This window comes from Danio rerio, chromosome 18, assembly GCF_049306965.1.
Source record: "Danio rerio strain Tuebingen ecotype United States chromosome 18, GRCz12tu, whole genome shotgun sequence".
NCBI lineage: Eukaryota > Metazoa > Chordata > Actinopteri > Cypriniformes > Danionidae > Danio > Danio rerio.
The window spans coordinates 18901399-18922113 of NC_133193.1; the positions used below are offsets into that span (position 1 = coordinate 18901399).

Consider the following 20715-nt stretch of genomic DNA (forward strand, 5'->3'; position numbering starts at 1 on the left):
CTTTCTCTCTTCTAGTCTGTGAAAAACAAACTAGGCTACAACAAAAATGAAAACAAATGTATTTTTATAATAATTTAATTCGTCCAGACAATGCCAGTCGACTTGCACACACATTGAATTTGTACAGAAAATACAGTCTCTTTGGCTATCATTTTGGCTAACACACTTTACGGTCTCTGCATGATTGATCAACTCAGTTATTCCTCTAACACAAAACTGCTTTCTGTGAGAGCTGGATTTTGAATATATTCCCTCATTTAGGCTTTACCCCATTTTCCATCAGGCTTCTGACCACTTTCCAAGATTTCCAATCAGGGACTTGGTCTGATCTTCCAGACTTCTGCATTTGAAGGTCATTTAGGCCCAGATCTTCCTCAGGAGGATGTAGTACCAGCTCTCATGATCTTGAAAAGAGCATTTATGTTGTTGTTCTTGATGGCATCCCGACAAGCTGTGATGACCTGTGATTTGGGTTTTCCCACTGAAAAACAGGATTTTAAATGAATTGATAATGGTTGTAATAACAATTAAACCCTATAAAAAGGGGCAATGTAAGCAATTTATAGATTTTTGTCAAGTGACCCCCACAGACAACCACATCACTGAAGCAAATGACTGTTTATTTTCTAATCTATTTCAAACCAACGTTATTTTTAACCAATCCTTATGCCAAAAGCTACAAGTTATTGTTGTTTTTGATCCATTTAGAGCAGTATTTTAAAGGTGTTATAGAAATTAAAAATCTGTATTGTCTATGCATAGCTGAATAATGAGAGTTCAGTACATGGAAATTACACACCATGAGCCACACACCACTGTATACTGAATTTGGTGCATCAACATCACAAGCTGCATTTCGATTACGATTCAAACTGAAAAATTATACTGAATTGAAAATACCCCTAATAGAAGCAAGTTTCAAAAACTCCCACATATGAAGTTTTTACTTTAAGGTTTTTAAAACCACATGAGGTGGTTTTTCAATCAATTCAAACAAGGAGTAAAAGGGAAAACACTATTTAGCAGAACTTATCAAAACATGAATATCTTCAAAGGCTGTGTAAATAATTTACAGTATTTTTTGAAACGGTCTTCCTTTGTCATAATGCAGCAAGTGCTACAAGATGCTCTACTGCATTTCAGAACAGTTTGATCTGTTCATTGAGAAATTCTGAAACCACAATACCAATTATTAAGATTTAATAAATATTATTAAATCTTAAATATGCATTAGAAGTTGTTGTTTTTAAGTATAAGGAGTTTTCCATGCTATACTCGCTTAATGACATCCCTACAACTCCTTTTAAATACATGGGTGTGATATACCTCAAACTACCAAAATCATCATGATATTTTTTTATGCTCAAAACAGGTGTTACAAATGTCTCTCCATGCAGTGTGTGATGGATAAATTCCTACACTGTAAAAAATGTAATGACAAAAAGTCAAGACAAAAAATATTCCTGTTGCTTTAACTTATCTTAAAAAGTTACTCAGGTTCTAACTAACTTTTTTTAAGTTATACAAAGTTTAACTAAATTTTTTTTTTGTCATTTTCAATTGGGATGACTGGAAAAGATCATTTGATTCAACTAAAAATTGTAAGGCAGCAGGATTTTTTTACAGTGTAGTATTGTTTAGATTAAACTATCACTAATAAGTTCTCTCGGCTCAGGAAAATAAGATCATATGCATGCCAGAATGCATTAACCCAGCATTGTTTTGGATGTCTGGGAAGATGCTTTGTTTTACCCTCCAAGTTGCAATGCCTTTACAATGTGATGTAACAAACACTATACTCATTAAATACTCATTGACATGTTCTTAGGAGTCCTCATAGAATAATCCACCCACCTCTCAACCTTCCTGCCCTTTGAATGGCCTGGTTAACTGATTTTAGCCGGGCGAGAAGGGCGTTGTGGTTATTAGACCTGATTTTATATTCATTAACCAAGTCTCGGTTGAGGTCATACAGCTCAATGTAGCGTTTCTTCATGTTTCTCCTAGAAAACAAAATATAATTTAAGTGAGTGAGTACATGAGTGCATAATTGATGGATCAAAATGATTAATGCTTACCAATCGCCCATGAGTCTGGCATCTTCCGCCTGCACTAGCATATTTCGTATGTAGTTGGAATGATCTGCCATTGCTGCTGTGAGCTTTTGATGCACTGAGTGAAACTCATCCACCTAACATGAACATGAAAAGATTACTACAGGCGAGATCGGAAAGAATAAAACACAGTTAAAGTGATCCTGCTATTCCTAACCTCAGTGAGAGTTGCTCTCAGCTCTTTGAAGTAGACAGGAAAGTCAGATTCAGCTTGTAAGTCTTCGATGGCCAAAAAAGAGGCAAGAGATTGGACTAGATCTCCAGCCAGATCAATGTCATCTGTTCTCAGTGTGATCTGATTAGGCAGAATTAAGATTTTTAAATCATTAAGACAGAGAGTAAATCACAAATACACACAAGCACACATGATAGATGTACCTCTCCACTAGTCTGCAAGCTGATTCTCAGCAGACCTCCTCCTCGCAGTGCACTGAAGGTGACGTCTGGACTGTCGATGCCCTCGGGGAGCAGGAAGTTCTGGTTTAGCCACATGACGACCTGCAGACATACAGATGTAGACAAATTTGTTGGTACCCTTTCATTTAAGAAAGAAAAACGACTAATATGTGATTCATTCATTTTCTTTTAAGCTTAGTCCCTTTATTAATCTGTGGTCGCAACAGTGGAATGAACCGCCAACTTTATCAGCATGTGTTTTACACAGCGGATACCCTTCCACCTACAAACCATCAGTGGGAACCATCCTTACACACTCATTCAGACAATTTAGCTTACCCAATTCACCTATAGTGCATGTCTTTGGACTGTGGGGGAAAACGGAGCACCCGGACAAAACCCACGCGAACACGGGGAGAACATGCAAACTCCACACAGGAATGCCAACTGGCCCAGCTGAGCGCTACCCACTGCACCACCACGCCACCCTAATATGTGCTATTTTACCTTTTCATTTGTATAGTTATTAAGTGTATAATTAAGCTTTCCTGATAATTTCTTGTTTGGTTACTTGTATCAGTGCATGATGTTTATGGCATGTTATGTATATCTATATGTATTCAAATTATTCATAGTGTATTTACAGGGTTATTTTCTGTCTGACCTAAAATGAACCTAAAAAAGTAAAAAAAAGAAAAACTACAGTGGTCACTGAAAACACCTATATCTATTCAAGTGACAAGCCTAATGGTATGGACAGACTGCAAATAATCAATTATTTTCTAAAGTTTGTTCTAAAATCAGATTCCTAACAACAAACCAAACTTTCAGAATCGAAAATTAAACAGAAAGACTCTTGTCAACAGACAAAAATCTGTTGGCTTTTGAAGAAATGAAAATGAAAGTTTGAAGTAAAATTTTTATTTGTTTAATTTAGATGGTTTTTAATATTTGTTTTCATTTTATTTATGCACAAAACTGGTCAAAATAACAAACGTTTTCATCTAGTGACTGAAAATATTGCTTTCTTAACTCTTCTAAAGTCAAAAACATTAGTATTGTGTTGTTTAAAAAAAGAATATATACAGTCGAAGTCAGAATTATTAAACCGCCTTAATTATTAGCCCCCCAGTTTAATTTTAATCTTAATTTTAATTTTAAATTTAACCCTAATTTCTGTTTCTAAAGTTAATAATTTTAATAACTCATTTCTAAAAACTGATTTATTTTATCTTTGCCATGATGACAACAAATGATATTTGACTAGATATTTTTCAAGACACTTCTATACAGCTTAAAGTATCATTTAAAGCAGGGGTCTCAAACTCAATTTACCTGGGGGCCGCAGGAGGCAAAGTCTGGGTGAGGCTGGGCCGCATAAGGGATTTCACAAAAAAAAGTCCTCAAATGTCATTATTAACAGTTTTAATTATTTCTTCTGAACATGAAGTGTCCTGAACATTAATAGAACATTGAGTGAAGATTATGAACAGTTCTTCTGGCATCTTTTGCCTACTACTTGCTGCCAGAGACTTGACAGCGCTTCTTCTCACAAATCTGAACCACATTTGGCTTTAGAGCGGAAGCAGTTGAGACCCTCAGTATGGCTTGAAGATGATCATCATTAAGTCTAGACCTGTACTTTGACTTATTGAAGTCCTAGGGAAAAAAGTGGGGGAACTCAATCAAAACTTCCATTCCCTCACCTAAAAAAAGGCGTATAAATGTATAAATAAAACACCCCTACCCCACTCCAGTCACATCAGTCTGTACCAGTCTGTATCTACCTATAATATATATAAGATGCAGGGCAGGCACATGCACACATAGGGCTCAACCTGTGCAGAGCACATGCCCTTTTTAGCAGGCACGTGCACACATAGGGCTCAACCTGTGCAAAGCACATGCCCTTTTTAGTCTTGCATAGAAAGTGCCCTTCCAAAATGATCAAAAGTGCCCCCGCGACGCGACACACCCTCGGTCCCGCCCTTCAGTAGGCGCGCGATAACACCGCTCTTGAGTACGCGCGCGACAACACAGCTGATCAGAACTCCAGTCAGAATGCCAGTGACCGCTGTGTACGGATAGAATCAGCGGAGCGGGGAGCGCTCTCTCTGATTCTGTCAGTGTACAGCGGTCGGCGCGGGCCACAAAATATTGCACTGAGGGCCGCAAATGGCCCGCGGGCCGCGAGTTTGAGACCCCTGATTTAAAGGCTTAACTAGGTTAATTGGGTTAACAAGGCAGGTTAGGGTAATTCAGCAAGTTATTGTATAATGATGGATTGTTCTGTAGACTATTGAAAAATTATATATTTATTTTATAATATAGCTTAAAAGGGGATAATAAATATATGACATTAAATTAGTTTAAAAAAAAATTAAAACTGCTTTTATTCTAGCCGAAATAAAACAATTAAGACTTTCTCAGAACAAAAAATATTATCAGACATACTGTGAAAATGTCCTTGTTCTATTAAACATCATTTGGGAAATATAAAAAAATAAAAAAATTCAAAGGGGGTTTAATAATTCTGACTTCAACTGTACATTATGGCATCTTTTTGTTATTATTTTGTGCTCTAAATGACATCACAAGTTTGCAGAAAAAGACAAAAATTATGTTTTAATCAAACATACAACTTTAAACTTCAAAAGAAACTAAGAATTAAATTTTCCCATAGCTGTGTAACACATGATGGCACAATTCCCATCATTAGTGTGTGTGAGAGTGTGTCCTTTTACCCTCTGAGGTCTGTCATTAATGCAGAATGTGACTTTTCCAGTGGGTTCTGGGGCTGAGGGATCAACATTAAGGTCATACATGGAGAAGCGAGGCAGCTGACGTGTGATCTCAAAAACGTGGAACTGTGTACTGCGGTAAATGTGGAAGAAGAGAGAAAAATGCTCCATCATGACATTTCTTTGAAATTCTGTCAATATATATATATATATTTCTTGATGCCTTAATCTCACACTTAAATTAAGCATTAATTTTCAAGCACTGTTGGAAATTATACAAATCTTCTACATGTAATTAATTGGATGAAGTCTGTAATGTACCTTGTCTTTCCTCCCACAAAGGCTTTGATATGAAGGTCCACTGGAATGTCTTTTGGAGGAATAATGGGGACTCGGACACAGCCGGAGAGATTCTGAGCACTAGGGTGAACCACATGACTCTCACCTTCAAAAATCCCTTCAGCAAATATCAGTACGGCTCTAATGATGGTTTCTGGAGGAGGGAAGCACAATTATTATAATATATTACCATCATGTCAATGAAAGCTGCACATGACATGAAATAAATAATTGACATTGCGGTATAAACAATGTTGTACCAATTGTTTTCTCATTTTAGTTCAATTGTGAGCACATTTTATTCATTTAAGTTTGGGTAAATCATGAAAACTTTTTTTTTTCATTTTTGTTTCAGTTTGGCAAGACTTTATGAATGTGTTCCCTCATTTGAGTAAAAAGTGCAGCAATGTTGTTTTTAACTTAATCTCTACTTTTAGTTAAATTATGCTTTCTTTTGAGGGTATATAAAATAATCAGTGAAATTCAATCCCTTTTTTAAGACTCTTTTCATATAATTTAAAACCTTATCGCCACTTTAGGTTTTAATTTGTAACATTGGCAGCATTTTAACTTACAGTATATTAACTAAATACTGATTGTAGGAAACTAATCGTAAACTAAAACATTATTCATGTCCTGAATAAAAATGCTAATCCAGCAGGTAGCACATAGAACAGCAGGAATAACGATGTTGGGTAGGTTACTGCAGTCAACAAAGCTGCGAGATGTCAAATCTAGCATGACTTTGTCGATTTCATAAAATACCCAGCATCCCAATATTCAAAGATTAAATTCAGACAAACTTCAATTTACAACTATACGTTGTATACAAAATATAATACCTTGTAATAATGTTGTTAAAAGTATCAACATTGGTACCAAACTCAATACGTTTGACAACACTACCTTGTAACATAACCTTACATTTCTCTAAATTGATTTATCAACTTTTAACACTTTAAGACGCTGCAGACACCCAGTTTGTTCACTTGTTCCCTTGTTTTTGAAAATTATCACCAAATTGTGGTTTAATTGTTCAATTAACTGTGTTCACTAGCAATTTAAAGACCCAAGATCTAACAGAACATCTGAATGATGAAATAGAACTTCAGAAGAAAAAGATTTATAAATGACATGCATTCTTCTTATAAAGGCCCTTGTATTGTTGACATTATTATATGACAATCTTGTCAATATTCCACTGTCATAACATGTTAATTGCCACATTTTAGCTATAAAAGCATGTCTAAAATAAAACGTATATATAAAACAATTGTAAGATAAATATAATGGCATCACACAACTGAGGATGTTTTTTGGCAGAAATTCAGTTGTTACAGGCTAATTTTATATTATTTTATTGTATAGTTTATCTATGTAGTTATATTACTTAATTATAAAATGTATTATAAATAACGTAAAAAAACATATGATTGACTACTTTTTTTGAATACATACTTTAAAATGTAAACAAAAAACATTTATTTCTTTTAAACTATATACTTATATATAAGATAAGATATATAAACTATTTTTTGAATGTACAGAAAAGGTACTATATCATGAATTATTAGCCCCCTGGTGAAATTTTTAATATTTGCAATCATTTCCCAAGTGACGTTTTACAGAACAGTGAAATTTATGACAGTATTTCATATTATATTTTTCTTCTAGATAATGTCTTTCATTCATTCATTCATTTTGGATTAGTCCGTCACAGCGGAATGAACCGCCACCTTATCCAGCATATTTTTAACGCAATGTATGCCCTTCCAGCAGAAACCCATCACTGGGAAACATCTATACACACTCATTCACACACATACACTATGGACAATTTAGCTTACCCAATTCACCTGTACCGCATGTCTTTGGACTTGTGGGGAAAACAGGAGCACCCGGAGGAAACCCAGGCGAACACGGGGAGAACATGCAAACTCCACCCAGAAATACCAACTGACCCAGCCGAGGCTTGAACCAGTGACCTTCTTGCTGTGAGGCGAACGTGCTACCCACTGCGCTACCGTGACGCCTGGATAAAGTCTTATTCCTTTTTACTTTGCTGGAATAATATTATCATTAGCTCTCTTCAAAAAAGTTTTTCCAATTGGCTACAGAACAAACCACTCCAATGTCTTGCCTAATTTACCTTAATGGCCTAGTTAACCCAGTTAACCAAGTTAAGCCTTTAAATTGCACTTTAAGCTGAATACAAGAATCTTGTAAAATAATGAGTAAAATATTATGTACTGTCATCATGGCAAAGACTAAAGAAATCAGTTCAAGTGTGCGGCTAGCTTAGAACAAGTGGATTATATAACCAACCACAGAGAGAGAACAGCTTAAACTGTACCATTTGGAGTGGAGATGTTGAGCTCTATGTGTGCTTTCTGGCTCTCCGAGGCTCTTCTTACAGAGAGGGCCGTCTGGAGCTGCGTGTTGGCTGGAATTACACCCATCTTAGATTCTCCCTCCGAAAGCCCAGGAAGAGCCTATGTCAAACAAATACCACTAGCCACAACTGCATATGCAACATCAATATGGATCACTTGAATAGCATGTCTAACCTTGGCATTTTCCTCATAGTTTCGTAACTCAAGCATCAAGTTCTGTTTCCGTTGACTCAGCTCTCTGATCAGGTCTTGTTCTATGCTTGAGTCCATAAGGTTTCCCTTCATCTCCTTACTGGCAGGCAGGTAGCCACGTACTGTAGAATGGCACATATATTTGAGCCAATTCACAAAGGTAACAGTCAAGCATTTAAAATAACGGTCCAACGTCTTACCTTCTCCCTCCACAGACGTACATATGAGCTGGATCTGTCCGTCCATCCGATAATCTCCCTCAACAACCCCGGCCACAGAGGATGAGAAGTTATCCTTGAAGATCACCTCACCAGTACGATCACTACGAGCGTCAATCTAAATATGGAATCACAGGAAGTCATCTGATTTTACTAATATAGTATATATATTGCAAGGCAAATGTGTCTATAAGACTGACCTTTCCATTGGACCATCCAGTTATGAGCTCAACAACACCATCAGCGTTAAGGTCAAAAGCGTGGATACTCATGGCATGATTTTTTGACTGTGTGAAACAAAAAAAGAAAGTTAATCCATTTTAAAGCTCAATTTCTTTTGGATATTCAGGTTTAATATTAAATTAGGGTTCCCACACTAAGCCAAATGTCCACTTCTCTGACTTTCACAGACAAAAAAGCTGAATTTCCAAGACCTATAAGTACTGATTAGACAAAAAGATTCATATATCTATAATTGTGTGTTGTCATGTCATATCTGTTTAGGATTCTAGTGCTAAAACCCTAAACAAAGCTGGATTGGAAGTTAGATTGAATTGCCTCAATTATTCTAAGGAGCTAAATTATATTATAACATCAATATAACATTAATTGATACATTAAATAAGGATTCTTTTACATCAATCTAATGAAATTTTTAAATACATGACCGAATGCCAGCTGCAGAGGCAATAAAATGTCACACTTAACAGTAATTATCTCACAGCCTATTTAGATCCATATTTTAATTTGTCAGTGACCATTTATACCATATATACCATAATATAGGCTAAACTTAAATAAAAATATGATTATTATTTTTTATAATAAATCTATTAAAAATAAATATGTAATAAAACATGAAAAAACTGAAAGTTCAATTTGAAATTAATTACAAAAATTCCTCACATTCCATGACCTGGACAAAAAAATTATAATAATTCCCTGACTTTCAATGTCTGGAATAGAACTTTTAAAATTCTATGATATTCCAGAAATTTCATGAATCGTGAGAACCCTGTTAAATGGATAACAATGCACTACCTTGATCCTCCAGTAGCGGGCAGTGCGGTCATACACTCCTACTGTTCCATTGGCCAGAGCGTAACCAAACCTGCTGCCGTGCATGTGGCAAAGCGAAGTGACTGTCTACAAGGAACAGAAAGCGAAAACTAGATAAATAAGAAAGAATTTTCCCACAGAATTGCCAAACAACACGGTTCAAGATATTTCTATATTTCTCATCGCTTATACTGTAATATATCACAGGTTATTTTACTTAACTAACAAACAATCCATAATACATTTTGTTCAATGAAATTGAGTAAATGATCCCTTGGGGAAAATATATATTAAAATAAAAAAACATTTATTTTAGCTAGATGGCAAGTAAATACTTCTCTTTCTTGTTTATTTAACTTAATCCTAAAATAACTGCAACTAAAATTAAAACAACATAAACAATATAAATATACATTTTAAATATATAATAAAATTATTACAAATTATTTAAAATAAAACACAAAACATATAAATAAAAACAAATTTAATATATTCATAAAAACTACAATATAGTTACTAAATTATAATAATAAAATAGCACTGATTCCTACCTCATTTTCTGCCATCTCAGTCACCAGTTCATCCTCTTTAAACACCCTGATGTCAAAGTCTTCTGAGCCAACAAGAAGCTGGAAAGACAGAACATGGGGAATTATAATATTTAAAAACTGTGAACATTATTATGAAATAAAAACAAAAAGCATAATGCCTCACCTCATTCTTGCCATCTGCAGTGAAGTCACAAAGCACAAGTGACCGAACATTATCTCCAGTGACCTTTAAAAAGCGTAAATATTTACCTTTAACATATTGCTAGTTCTCAAATAATAATTTAATACAGCCATCAAAATGATCTTACTGTCCAGAACAGGTCATTTCCCTCATAGTCAAAGCCTTGAAGAGCACAGTTTCCTCCAATGATGGCAAGGGGTGATTGAATATCTCCTAGTTTTCCCAAAACAATGGCATTAGCCCCATCGGTCACCTGTTATGCAATAAAAACGCAACAAACATTTCTGGTTTATTTTAGTTAATAAAAAAATCATATGGATTTTTTTTTTCTCTGAAAATACCAGTCATATTATTTAAGCTTCATTTTTCACACAATGGTAGTCTAAGTTTACTTGAAATATAATAGTTAAGCCATGGTCGGTCACACTGCACTTTTCGCCCCTTAGACTTCATACGCACACAAATGAGGCAGACTGGAAACGCAAGCTCATGCAAAAAGTTTCCACAGTTCACTGCGTTGCAAAGTTCAAGCTTGGTGAACTCTGACCTGTAAAAATCAAATCTTGTTACTGCGTGAGACCAATCGAAGACGAAAGTATGACTTCTCTAAATTAAAAATATGGACCAATTGCTCGCTTTTTTATATCTTATCATCTTGTTCAATCCCGCCCCTTTTAGCATGTGTATGTCTTGTTTTCAGAAAAAAAAAATCAGCTAATTTCTCATTAAATCAAGAAAAATAAACTAAAACAACTATTTTACTCAACCTAGTGGCAGATTATTTGTTTTTTAAATAAAACTTGATTTTTTTTTCTTTTGTTTTTTCCTTTTTTATAAAATGCTTCTTGATTTAAAAGGGGTGGTAGAAAGTGTATTTTTAAGACTTGGTTGTTTTCATAAGATGCAAAGCAATGTGTGCTCATGCTTCATTTGTAAATCACATTATTTTTTCTTATATCTTAATTTGACTGTAGCTGCTTAGCTAAAATGAAAACAACTGTTATTTTTCCTAGTTCCTCCAAAATGCCCGCCCTCAAGAGGCTCTGATTGGTAAGCTAACATAATGTGCTGTGATTTGGGGATCGGCTCCACATCACCAGGAAAAGCATCACGCCCCTACAAGCACGCTCTTTTGCGCTGTGTAAATACAGTCAGTCAGAGTAGCTGTTAGCGGTATTAGTTTGAGACTGAACCTCATGCCTCTTCTGTAAAATAAAATTTAAAAAAAAGTGTCTTCAAAATATATTTGCGTAATAAGCATGTGTAAGTAATATGAAACTTTCACTTATATATTGCGAGTTTATTATTTGAGATGTAGAATGCATGGAAAGCGGCCGCATAGAGCAACACTGCAGCGCTGGTGAAGATTGTGGGTGTTTGAAGGATGAATATGAATTTATAGCTAAATTGTTAACTGTGCCGAACAGCATTTTCCCGTTGATTACATCCTTGTTTAAGTCCTTGCTACAACATACCGTTAATGCTAGTAACTATTCATGTAATAGATCAATTTTAACAAATAAAAATACTTGTTGTGGCTCACAATCCACAGCTTCTATTATGGTTGGAGCTACTCCTTTTTAAAGGAGTTTTTAGCCGAATCCAGCACTAAACTGGGAGAGATTCTAGAAGCTGTCCTTTGTCAAATGCTAGCTATATAAATTTTTATAATTATCTGGAACATAATTAAAATTAAACTGTAAGCACATCTCTCTTTGTGTTGTGCTCTTTGGAAGCTCAAATACACAAACAGAACAAGCTCTATGGAAATAGCAGCGTTTGGACAACTTTTTAGCTTTCTCTGCTATAACATTGCAGCGCCTCTGGTCATGCCCCTTTGTCTATGCACATGGTGAATGCATGCAACCTGAAGCGTTTGTGATTTCACTAGCCCGGGTTTATTTTTTGTAGTCCCCAATCTTTGTTTGCTGTCGGCTTTGCTATGCTAATTCTGTAAAAGCTAATGTCTCCCTTAGCATTGAACTTTGAGCGTATTACATTCAGAGATGTTGCTTATGTTCACATAGCTACATTACACATCAACTAAAGTTTAAAATATGATATCGTAGTGGACCACCCCTGTAAATTGTTTAGATATTTGGACTAGAAATAAAAAAGCTCTAAGGAAGAAAAGCATTTTTGCATAGTAAAAGTTGACATTTGTAATAAAAAACTTCTGTATTTTTCATTTCAACAATGCAGTTTGATTGTCACGGTCTATGGTAAGGTATTATTTTTTACAAAATGAGGTTTAATATCTGATATCAACAACTTAAGTAGGAAATCCACTCTAAATTAGGGATTTTATAAACAATCACGTCATGTTACCTCCTTGTAAAAGACGTCGGTGTTGTCATGAACGTCATAGGCCAACAGGTTGGTTTGAGAGCCTACGAGCAGCGTGTCCCCTGTGCTCTTTGGTCCTAAAGTGCCAGCGGTCAGACAGCTGACTGACTGGTTGATATTAAGCAGTGAGATGTCCGAGTCCTGGGTGCTTTGACTCAACCGGTGGGCTGTTGGTCTCTGGGCTCGAGTGTGAGGGTTGTGGATAAACACCTGGATAGGTTTAAAAATAAAAACTGGATTGTAATGTGTGGGAAAAATGCAAATGAAACCCTAGAAAATTATATGCTAAGTTCAGTTAACTTATTGCATATTAAATATCAACTTTAATAGCAAATGCACACACTCAAGAGCACCAAAAGATGCTGCTTGTTAATTTGTAAAGAGGATAGAGGATTAAAACTGGCATAGCTAAAACTTCTATGAAGTCCATTCTAATCACATACAACAAATAAGGACAAAATTGGCACTGCTCTCTGTATGAATATATTTGAACTCTGGATCTATTTACATTAGCTGTATTTGAATTGGGATACATACTATGTAATTCTTTTACTTTACCTTCCCTGCTTGTGTGGCTGCGGTAAGGCATGGATGTATTCCATCATACTTTCCAATAGCAACCATTCGAGGATTTATTTTATGGTTCAGTTTAAGTGTGAAGATGGGCACTAGCATTGTGGCTCAGCTAGAAGTGCAAGATCAGAACTGCTCCTGTCAAACACAATAAACAGATGTTATTACAGCGATGAAGTGAACATAGGGGGAGTGAGCTTAGCATGCACAAAGCAATCCCAATAATCTCCTACATGGATCAGACATCAGAAAACATAAAGTAAAAAAGTACAATAAGTATTATACATCAATAATAGTTATATTTTTTATACAACATATATTTAAATATACAAAAAATATAAATAATTCTGCCTGTAACTTGTTAATTAATAATGAAACAAGAATTATAGGGGATTTATGACAAGACTATAAAACATGTTAAATGATCTGAGTACAGTTGGGTTATGGAAGTTAACCGTAATAGTTATTTGATTTACATATTGTGTATCAAACTTTCACATCCCATATTATAGTCATTTTAGATAGACTAGTATTTTTGTAGGTCCATACTCAAAGGCTTGCAAGTGTTCTATTTAAGGCACATCTGCTGCGTACATATCACTTATAAAACATGTGGCCTGACCTTAAGCTTGTCGTCCTCAAAAAAACAATATAATAAAATCATACAATAAAAAAAAATCATAAAATCATACAATTAATTAAATGATAGAACAAATCATTGAACACTGCCAGCAATGATGTCACTTCATTTGAGTCATAGCCTTAAAGATGTATTACATGCATTTTATGTTTAATTTAAGGCAGATGATACAGGACTGACCGAAACATGGAGACAATTGTAAACTTTTAATTAAATTATAGTATTTGTATGTAGAATTTATTAATAATTTCATGTTTTTAATTGATTGAGCTGAATGACAACAACTTAAACTTGCTTTTTCAGATTTTTTTTTCTAATTAACGAAACTATTAAAGCTGTAGGTTCAATTGAGTTGAGGACAAGGACAATGACAGGGTTTTTACAATAGAAAAACAAATGTGACAATCAAATAAATGACATATTCCTTTACAAAAATCAACCATCAGTCCATTTTAGAAATTTTTGGGAAGAAATACTTTTTGTTCCCTGTATTTATGTTTTTTATTTCAGGGACAGACAATGTACATTTCTGGTAGAATGTCCCACGTACTATAAACATTGTTGCACTAATATCTCTGCCAAACAAACCATTAAAAATGCAAAGAAATTAAATGTGCAAGAATATAAATTACCTAAAACGACTGTTATAGCAAAGGTAACGTAGAATGATTCACAACACGACACATCCATCCTGCTGACAATATCGAAGCTTTAGCATTGCTGTCAGTGGTGCATCTTACTACCCCTTCTCTCGGGTAATAGAATAAACAGCTTACTGTGCTTTTCGCCCGATGGGATTCTGTTGCCTAGCAACAGTGGGCAGCTTGTCGCGGCATTAGCGAGACACTTTTGCTAGCATGCTATTGTGCTAATCCTTTCAGTTTACACGTCTGCTCATTTGTGTACTATTTCACTTTGCTGATACGAACTAAAACTAAACCAAACTAGAAAAAAAATAACTCTGCCAAGCTATTTAAATAAAAAACGAAGTTAGCCGAATGCTGCAGAAGCTCTCTGTGCTCTGGCTAATGGAGCTAACTCTGCGTAACTACACAATATTCGTGTACAATCACTTTATACTGTGATACGAGATGTTTGCATATAGTTATTACCTTTACTGCAATGAGCTACAAAAAAAGGAAAAGTGTCTTACCGCTGCCGCCAGCTTGTCTTCTACCAGGTGCAGTAGCTATTCGCCCTGTTACCTAGCAGGACAGACTGATGCCCATAACTTGGAGAGGATTTTTTTTTCATGATGTCTAGTGAGCACGCGCGGGGATCTTGAAAACCAGAAAGGCCATTATAAAAGCTGACAGCTGCCATCAAGAATTGACTGCTTGAATTGTTTGTAAGTATGTTGGAGAAGCATTTCAATCATGGACACAAATTATTTGGATTCTTTAGACATGTACTGGTAATAAAAATGTATTTTAATTAGAATTTTTAATTCTTAATCCCATTACAACTCTACATCTTCAGTTTTTTTTCTTTTTAATGCAACCACATTTCTAATTGTCAAAAAAAGAAAAAAAGTTTTAAATATTATAATTATTATAATAACTTCTGAAAAAATATTTGAACAAATAGCACATCCGTTTATAGAATGTGAATGGATGATTGATGTTCCTGAAGTTAATTTATGGAAAATAAATACTCTTTTACTAAATTTATAACTAAAGTGTTTGATGTATTAAAACAATTAAATAATTTTGACTAAGAAAAAACTTTTATAATAATAGCCTACTGGTGTTACTGCGAAAATATTTTGATAATAAAAGAAATTTCAGAGAACATTAGCCAAGAAAAGTCACTTCCACACTTCTAATCTTTTAATTAAAATGCTATAAGTAGGCCCACACGGAATCTGCGGCCACAGATTTCCGCTGATTTTTAGCCCATCATTGAGTCTGTTTATTCACTTGAATAAATGTGTGTAAATTTAAATGTATTCAGTTTTTAAACTAACTTCAGTAATATTATTGACTAATATGAAAATACAGTTTGTAAAGTAATATTTTCTATCTTTTTGGAGATATATTGTATAAGAGACTCATTGCTTTGTTTGCAAAATAAAGTGAATGTAATTGGATTAGCATTGTAAACATTAAATACAACTTTAAAAAGTATTATTTTTTTGTTTTATATTCTAGGGTTTAGTTATGATACTCCTTAAATAATTCTGCATAAATCCGCAGATTGCAAAAAATGTCAGCAGATTCTGTCTGGCCCTGGTTATAAGTCATGTTAAACTGTGAAATTACTTCAGCTACTTTTGTTTAGTTACATTTTGTGCCTCTGTTTAACCAAACAAGTCACATGTTATTTCCTGATAAGGTTGCAAATTGGAAAGGCTTGTAAATAAATATTAAAATAATTATTTTGTAGAATCTGATACTTGTCAGTCAATCTGTAAGTGTTGGTTTGTGAATCCTTTCAATTAAAAATTTGGTGTGAATGCATAATTCACTTCAGTCATGACAGCATTTGAAGGGGTTTCTCATAGTCCAAACAACAAGAGACATGAGATGAAGAATAAAAAAATATAGAAAATTATTATTAAATATTTAAAAAGCTCATGAATAAATGTTTTCTTCTTGTAGAATCTGATACATTTTACTCAATTTGTGAGTGTGAATTAAAATAGCATATAAACTCCAATCTTTGGTGAAATTCTAAGTGTGAACGCTTCAATGGAATCATGATAGCTGACATTTGAAACAGACATTTCAGTGGTTTATTATGGAAAACAACAAAAGGCAAAAGACAAAGAACTAAAAAGTATTATTAGATGTACATCTTGATCCCTCTCAATAACAGATTTAGGTTTACCTCAGCTAAATTTACATGATTTATACTAATTCACCTTATTTAGTTTTGCATGAAACAATTGTAAACAATGATTATTTAGCCAGTTACCTTTTTCAAAGCTTCCTCAACACTGATTAGTCTACCAAGCAAATTATCGTTATTTATTATTTAACATTCATGTGAACATTTTGATTTCTAAAACTGCAGAGACACTGCACACGTTACTTCAGTTTGGTTCCAATTGAATGACTAATGGAAAATTACACCCGGTCAACAGCAGAAATCGGGTGCAAAATTAGTTTACTTAAAGTTTTTTGCAGAATCTGATACTTGTCAGTCATTCTGTATGTGTGAAATAGAATGGCTTGTGAATCTTTTTGGTAAATTAAGGTGTGAATGCATGGCTCACTTCAGTCAAGCTGTTTTACAGGCAAAGGGGTTTCTCGTAACGCAAAGCAACAAGAGACACGAGACTAAGAATAAAAAAATATATATTATTAAATATTGAAAAAGCTGATATTAAAACAGCATATAAACCCCAATCTTTAGTGAAATTCTAGTTGTGAATGCTTCACTTGAATCATGATAGCTGTTTTACAAACGTTTAAGTCTGTTATTATGGAAAATAGCCAAATGCACAAGATGAAGAACTAAAAATGATTATTAAATAAACATCCTGGTCCCTCTAAAGTTTTACATGAAACAATTGTTAACAATGATTAGCAGGTAAAATGACAGATTATAGTATTTATTGTTTATTGTAATGAACATTTTAATTCTTAAAAGTTGTCTACCCCCCTAAAAAATTCCAGAGAGACACTGCACACGTTACATTAGTTTGGTTCCAATTGAATGGCTAATGGAAAATTACTCCCGGTCAACAGCAGAAATCGGGTGCAAAATCAGTTTACTGTTTACTGAGGGCCTGAACCGCATCTTCGCCGAGTGCAGACAGGGGGAGCACGTGCTGTCACACACGGTCACGTCACACTCACAGTTTCATGTCAGTGCCGTGCGCAAAGAATGACAACTGCAAACAATTACATATGAGATAACAAATCTAAAATTAAGAAAAAAGTGTCTCCGTGGGCATATTGTATGTTTCATGCCTTCGATAGGCATGTGACTGGAATAAAAGCAACTTATTATGCTCAAATACGTGTTTTAATGTTTGCTTTTCTCTATTTCAATAGTCTTAATAGCTTAAAAAAAGAAAGAAAAAAAATGAGATACAGTTTGAAACCAGTAATATAAAGTTCTTGTAAAAACCGAATTGAAGGTGACTAACTGTCGATCGAACGCCGATAAAGGAAAACAACAAAAGCATCAAGTTATATAATCATGTAAACAAACAGCAATCAATATTCAACAAGTAGAGTGGAAATAGTTATATAATCTTATAAACAACACGTTGATGTGACATGGTGGGAACGGTGATTGCTGATTGTTTGCACCCAGTGTCATTAACGAGTCACCGTGTGCAGGCTGGAGCGGGCGGGCTTTTGCACTCGGTCTGCGCGCAGTCAGAACTGTATAAAAGCAGAGCACAAACACGCCTCCAGCATCAACTCATTCACAAGCTGAGTGAACGATATTTCTAAGGAACTTTCAAGCTCTTTGTGGATACTCTCTGGAAAAATGGACCCCTGCGAATGTGCCAAGAGTAAGTGTTTCAGCTGATGCATTTAGTGTTGTTTCTCAAGATACTTTAGAGTTTATTATGTCCCTTTTTAATACCTGTCTGTCTTATTTTGAAGCTGGAACTTGCAACTGTGGTGCTACCTGCAAGTGCACTAATTGCCAGTGTACTACCTGCAAGAAGAGTATGTATTTGCCTTTTTAAGTTCCTTCTGGGGAAACCAAGTTTTTATCTGAGTAAATTTTAAACAATGTGTTTTTTTTTTTTTTTTTTTTTTTTTTTTTTTTTTTTTTTTTTTTTTTTTTTTTTTTAATTGTCTAATGATTTGGTATGGGTCACACCTCTCCCAAAAATGTTTCTCAATTTGAGGTACTTCTGTTATTCACTAATTATGAACAAAGATGAGCTTCTATTATTTGACTTTCATAGTAGGAATAACTTAAGTTGGGTTTTTATTTGCACCTTTCGTTAATTTTGATGGTCCCTATATTATTAAACTTATTTAAATATTAAGTCTGAATTGGCATGCTAGGTTTACGTAAAAATTAGCATGAATTATTTGACTGGGCAATGTTGTACCTATGGCCATTGGGTGGTAAATGCGATTTCACTACTTGGAGTTTGCTAAGAATCCTTTATTGAAGTTATATTAAGTATAATGTCTGATTATGGGATTTTTTTTTCTTCTTTTTTTATTAAATGGGTAGCTTATGTTTCAAAACCCATTTTATAATGTAGTTCAACAAGCCCCCTAAATATTTAAAACAAAGGCTGAGTTATGGTTATTTTTGGATGAACTATTAAGATTAGTTTAAAATAAACTAATTTGGTGGCTTACCTCTTTCCCAGGTTGTTGTTCTTGCTGCCCATCTGGTTGCAGCAAGTGTGCCTCTGGCTGCGTCTGCAAAGGCAATTCCTGTGGCTCCAGCTGCTGTCAATGAAGAGGTCAACGTGATGTTTTCTACAATGTGAATCTGTTTGTCTACTCCACGTCTGCGTTTTGCATCGCATGATTGTCTTTTTTTTTTTATTTTTTATTACAAGATGATAAATGACCTCTTTGTTCTCAATCTTGTCTGTTTAATGTTGCAAAAATCGTCTAACAAAGGCTAAAGAGGGAAAACGATGCACTGATTTGTACTGCTGCAAATAAGACTATCACGAGATGTCTTTAAAATGAAACTATTGTACGTTTTTCTGCCATGTCCTTTGTCTAAAATAAATGGTGGTATTTATTTTTGTGTGGCTTGTTTTTGTAATTATTGGTATAGAGTCCTTGCCAAACATTTATGCAAAAAATGAATAAAATAAAAGTGAGGTTGCTTAATTGACTTAAAAAAAAAACAAAGTGGGATATACACAGAATCTTCTTGACAAAGCTAAACCAATGTGATTTATTGATATAAACAAGATTACTTCTGTAAATTTATTTAAACAACGTTTTGATAGTTGATGTCCTTAGGTTTGTTATACACCTAAATATTGTAAAAATTTCAAGGCATAACACTAAGGAAATAATTTGCTTACCATTTGGTGTTAGTTTAATGAGACTGCATGGAATGCTTTTTTTCTTTTTTTTTTTCTTTTTTTTTTTTTTTTTAAATCCACCTATGCTTTTGTGTGCCATAATCTCTACTTACTGTTTGCCTGTTTTTGTTCATGATATAATATCTTGGCGCCAATAGCTAGACTGTACAATAGGGCCTATAAGATCTACAATAAACTTTCTGGATGGACACATCACTGTTAGGCTCCATCACTCTCTAAAGCTTTATCATTTCAAAATTACATTATGATCAAGAATTACTGTAAAATTTTAAATAGTGCTACCTCAGCAGCCCTTTGTGCTCGGTACCAAAACTTAACGCAAGGACTAATTGTTCCACCATATCTGCAACAAATGAATGTTTGTCATTACCGACTTTTAAAAACTGTTATGAACACAGATCTCTCTTTTTTTTTTTTGTATTCACAAAAGCCTGGAATGAGATCCCACAACATCTAAAACAATAACTCTAAGACTTTTCTAAAGCCTGTCATCTGATGGTCAACTATCAATATAGCCACTGAGTTAGTAGCCTGCTTTCCTCTATTTTGTATGTTTTGTGATTGTTTCTACTGTTCTCATGTGTTGATGGATGCGATGGCAAGTGTGTCTGTATGTTTTTGTTATGCAGAGCAGCAACCTGCTGAAAAACAGTATTAATGCTGAGTCAGGCCTGATTATCTTTTAATCTTTTCCTGTTTAAAACATTTTAAATAAGATATATAAATATATATATTAAATTTCTTTGAATACTTTCCATTGTAGTCTTATTATTGCTTCTTAACAAACAATATTTTTGTCTCTGATAACAAAGTTGTGTGTGTGTGTTATATTTTTACTATTCTATTTAAATTCTATATTTTATTTAATATTACAATACAACAATGCTACTAGTGTCAATTTTATAAATTTCTTTATTTTCTAAGTTTATTGGGTATTGGTCGGTAATCTCAGGGTTTCAAGTAATATTACAGAAATT

At 34.3% G+C, this 20715-nt stretch overlaps 3 protein-coding genes across 4 annotated transcripts in view; 2 read left to right on the plus strand and 1 right to left on the minus strand.

Moving 5' to 3' along the window:
• Window positions 1–61: 61 nt before the first annotated feature.
• Window positions 62–14962, minus strand: bbs2 (Bardet-Biedl syndrome 2). Of its 2 annotated transcripts, none has more exons than NM_152887.1 (18): window positions 14897–14962; window positions 13089–13241; window positions 12513–12740; window positions 10312–10437; window positions 10167–10229; window positions 10004–10081; window positions 9435–9539; window positions 8594–8680; window positions 8376–8511; window positions 8158–8297; window positions 7944–8082; window positions 5573–5744; window positions 5255–5384; window positions 2493–2612; window positions 2272–2409; window positions 2079–2191; window positions 1855–2003; window positions 62–481 (listed from the first exon to the last, which is right to left on the minus strand). In NM_152887.1, the coding sequence occupies exons 2-18, from the start codon at window positions 13203–13205 to the stop codon at window positions 375–377; spliced, it is 2148 nt and encodes a 715-aa protein (NP_690843.1). In that variant the 5' UTR covers window positions 13206–13241; window positions 14897–14962; the 3' UTR covers window positions 62–374. The 2 variants fall into 2 exon arrangements, with proteins under 2 accessions (NP_690843.1, XP_073784895.1); XM_073928794.1 differs by lacking the exon at window positions 14897–14962 and adding an exon at window positions 14376–14551.
• Window positions 14558–20715, plus strand: part of nup93 (nucleoporin 93) — a 46455-nt gene continuing 40297 nt past the window's right edge. The window contains exon 1 of the mRNA XM_009293522.4: window positions 14558–15091. The gene's annotated coding sequence lies outside the window, so the exon portion shown is untranslated. The remainder of the gene's footprint in view (window positions 15092–20715) is intronic.
• Window positions 18115–19793, plus strand: mt2 (metallothionein 2). The gene is made up of 3 exons (NM_001131053.3): window positions 18115–18214; window positions 18309–18374; window positions 19040–19793. Exons 1-3 carry the CDS (start codon window positions 18190–18192, stop codon window positions 19129–19131), a joined length of 183 nt encoding a protein of 60 aa, NP_001124525.2. The 5' UTR covers window positions 18115–18189; the 3' UTR covers window positions 19132–19793.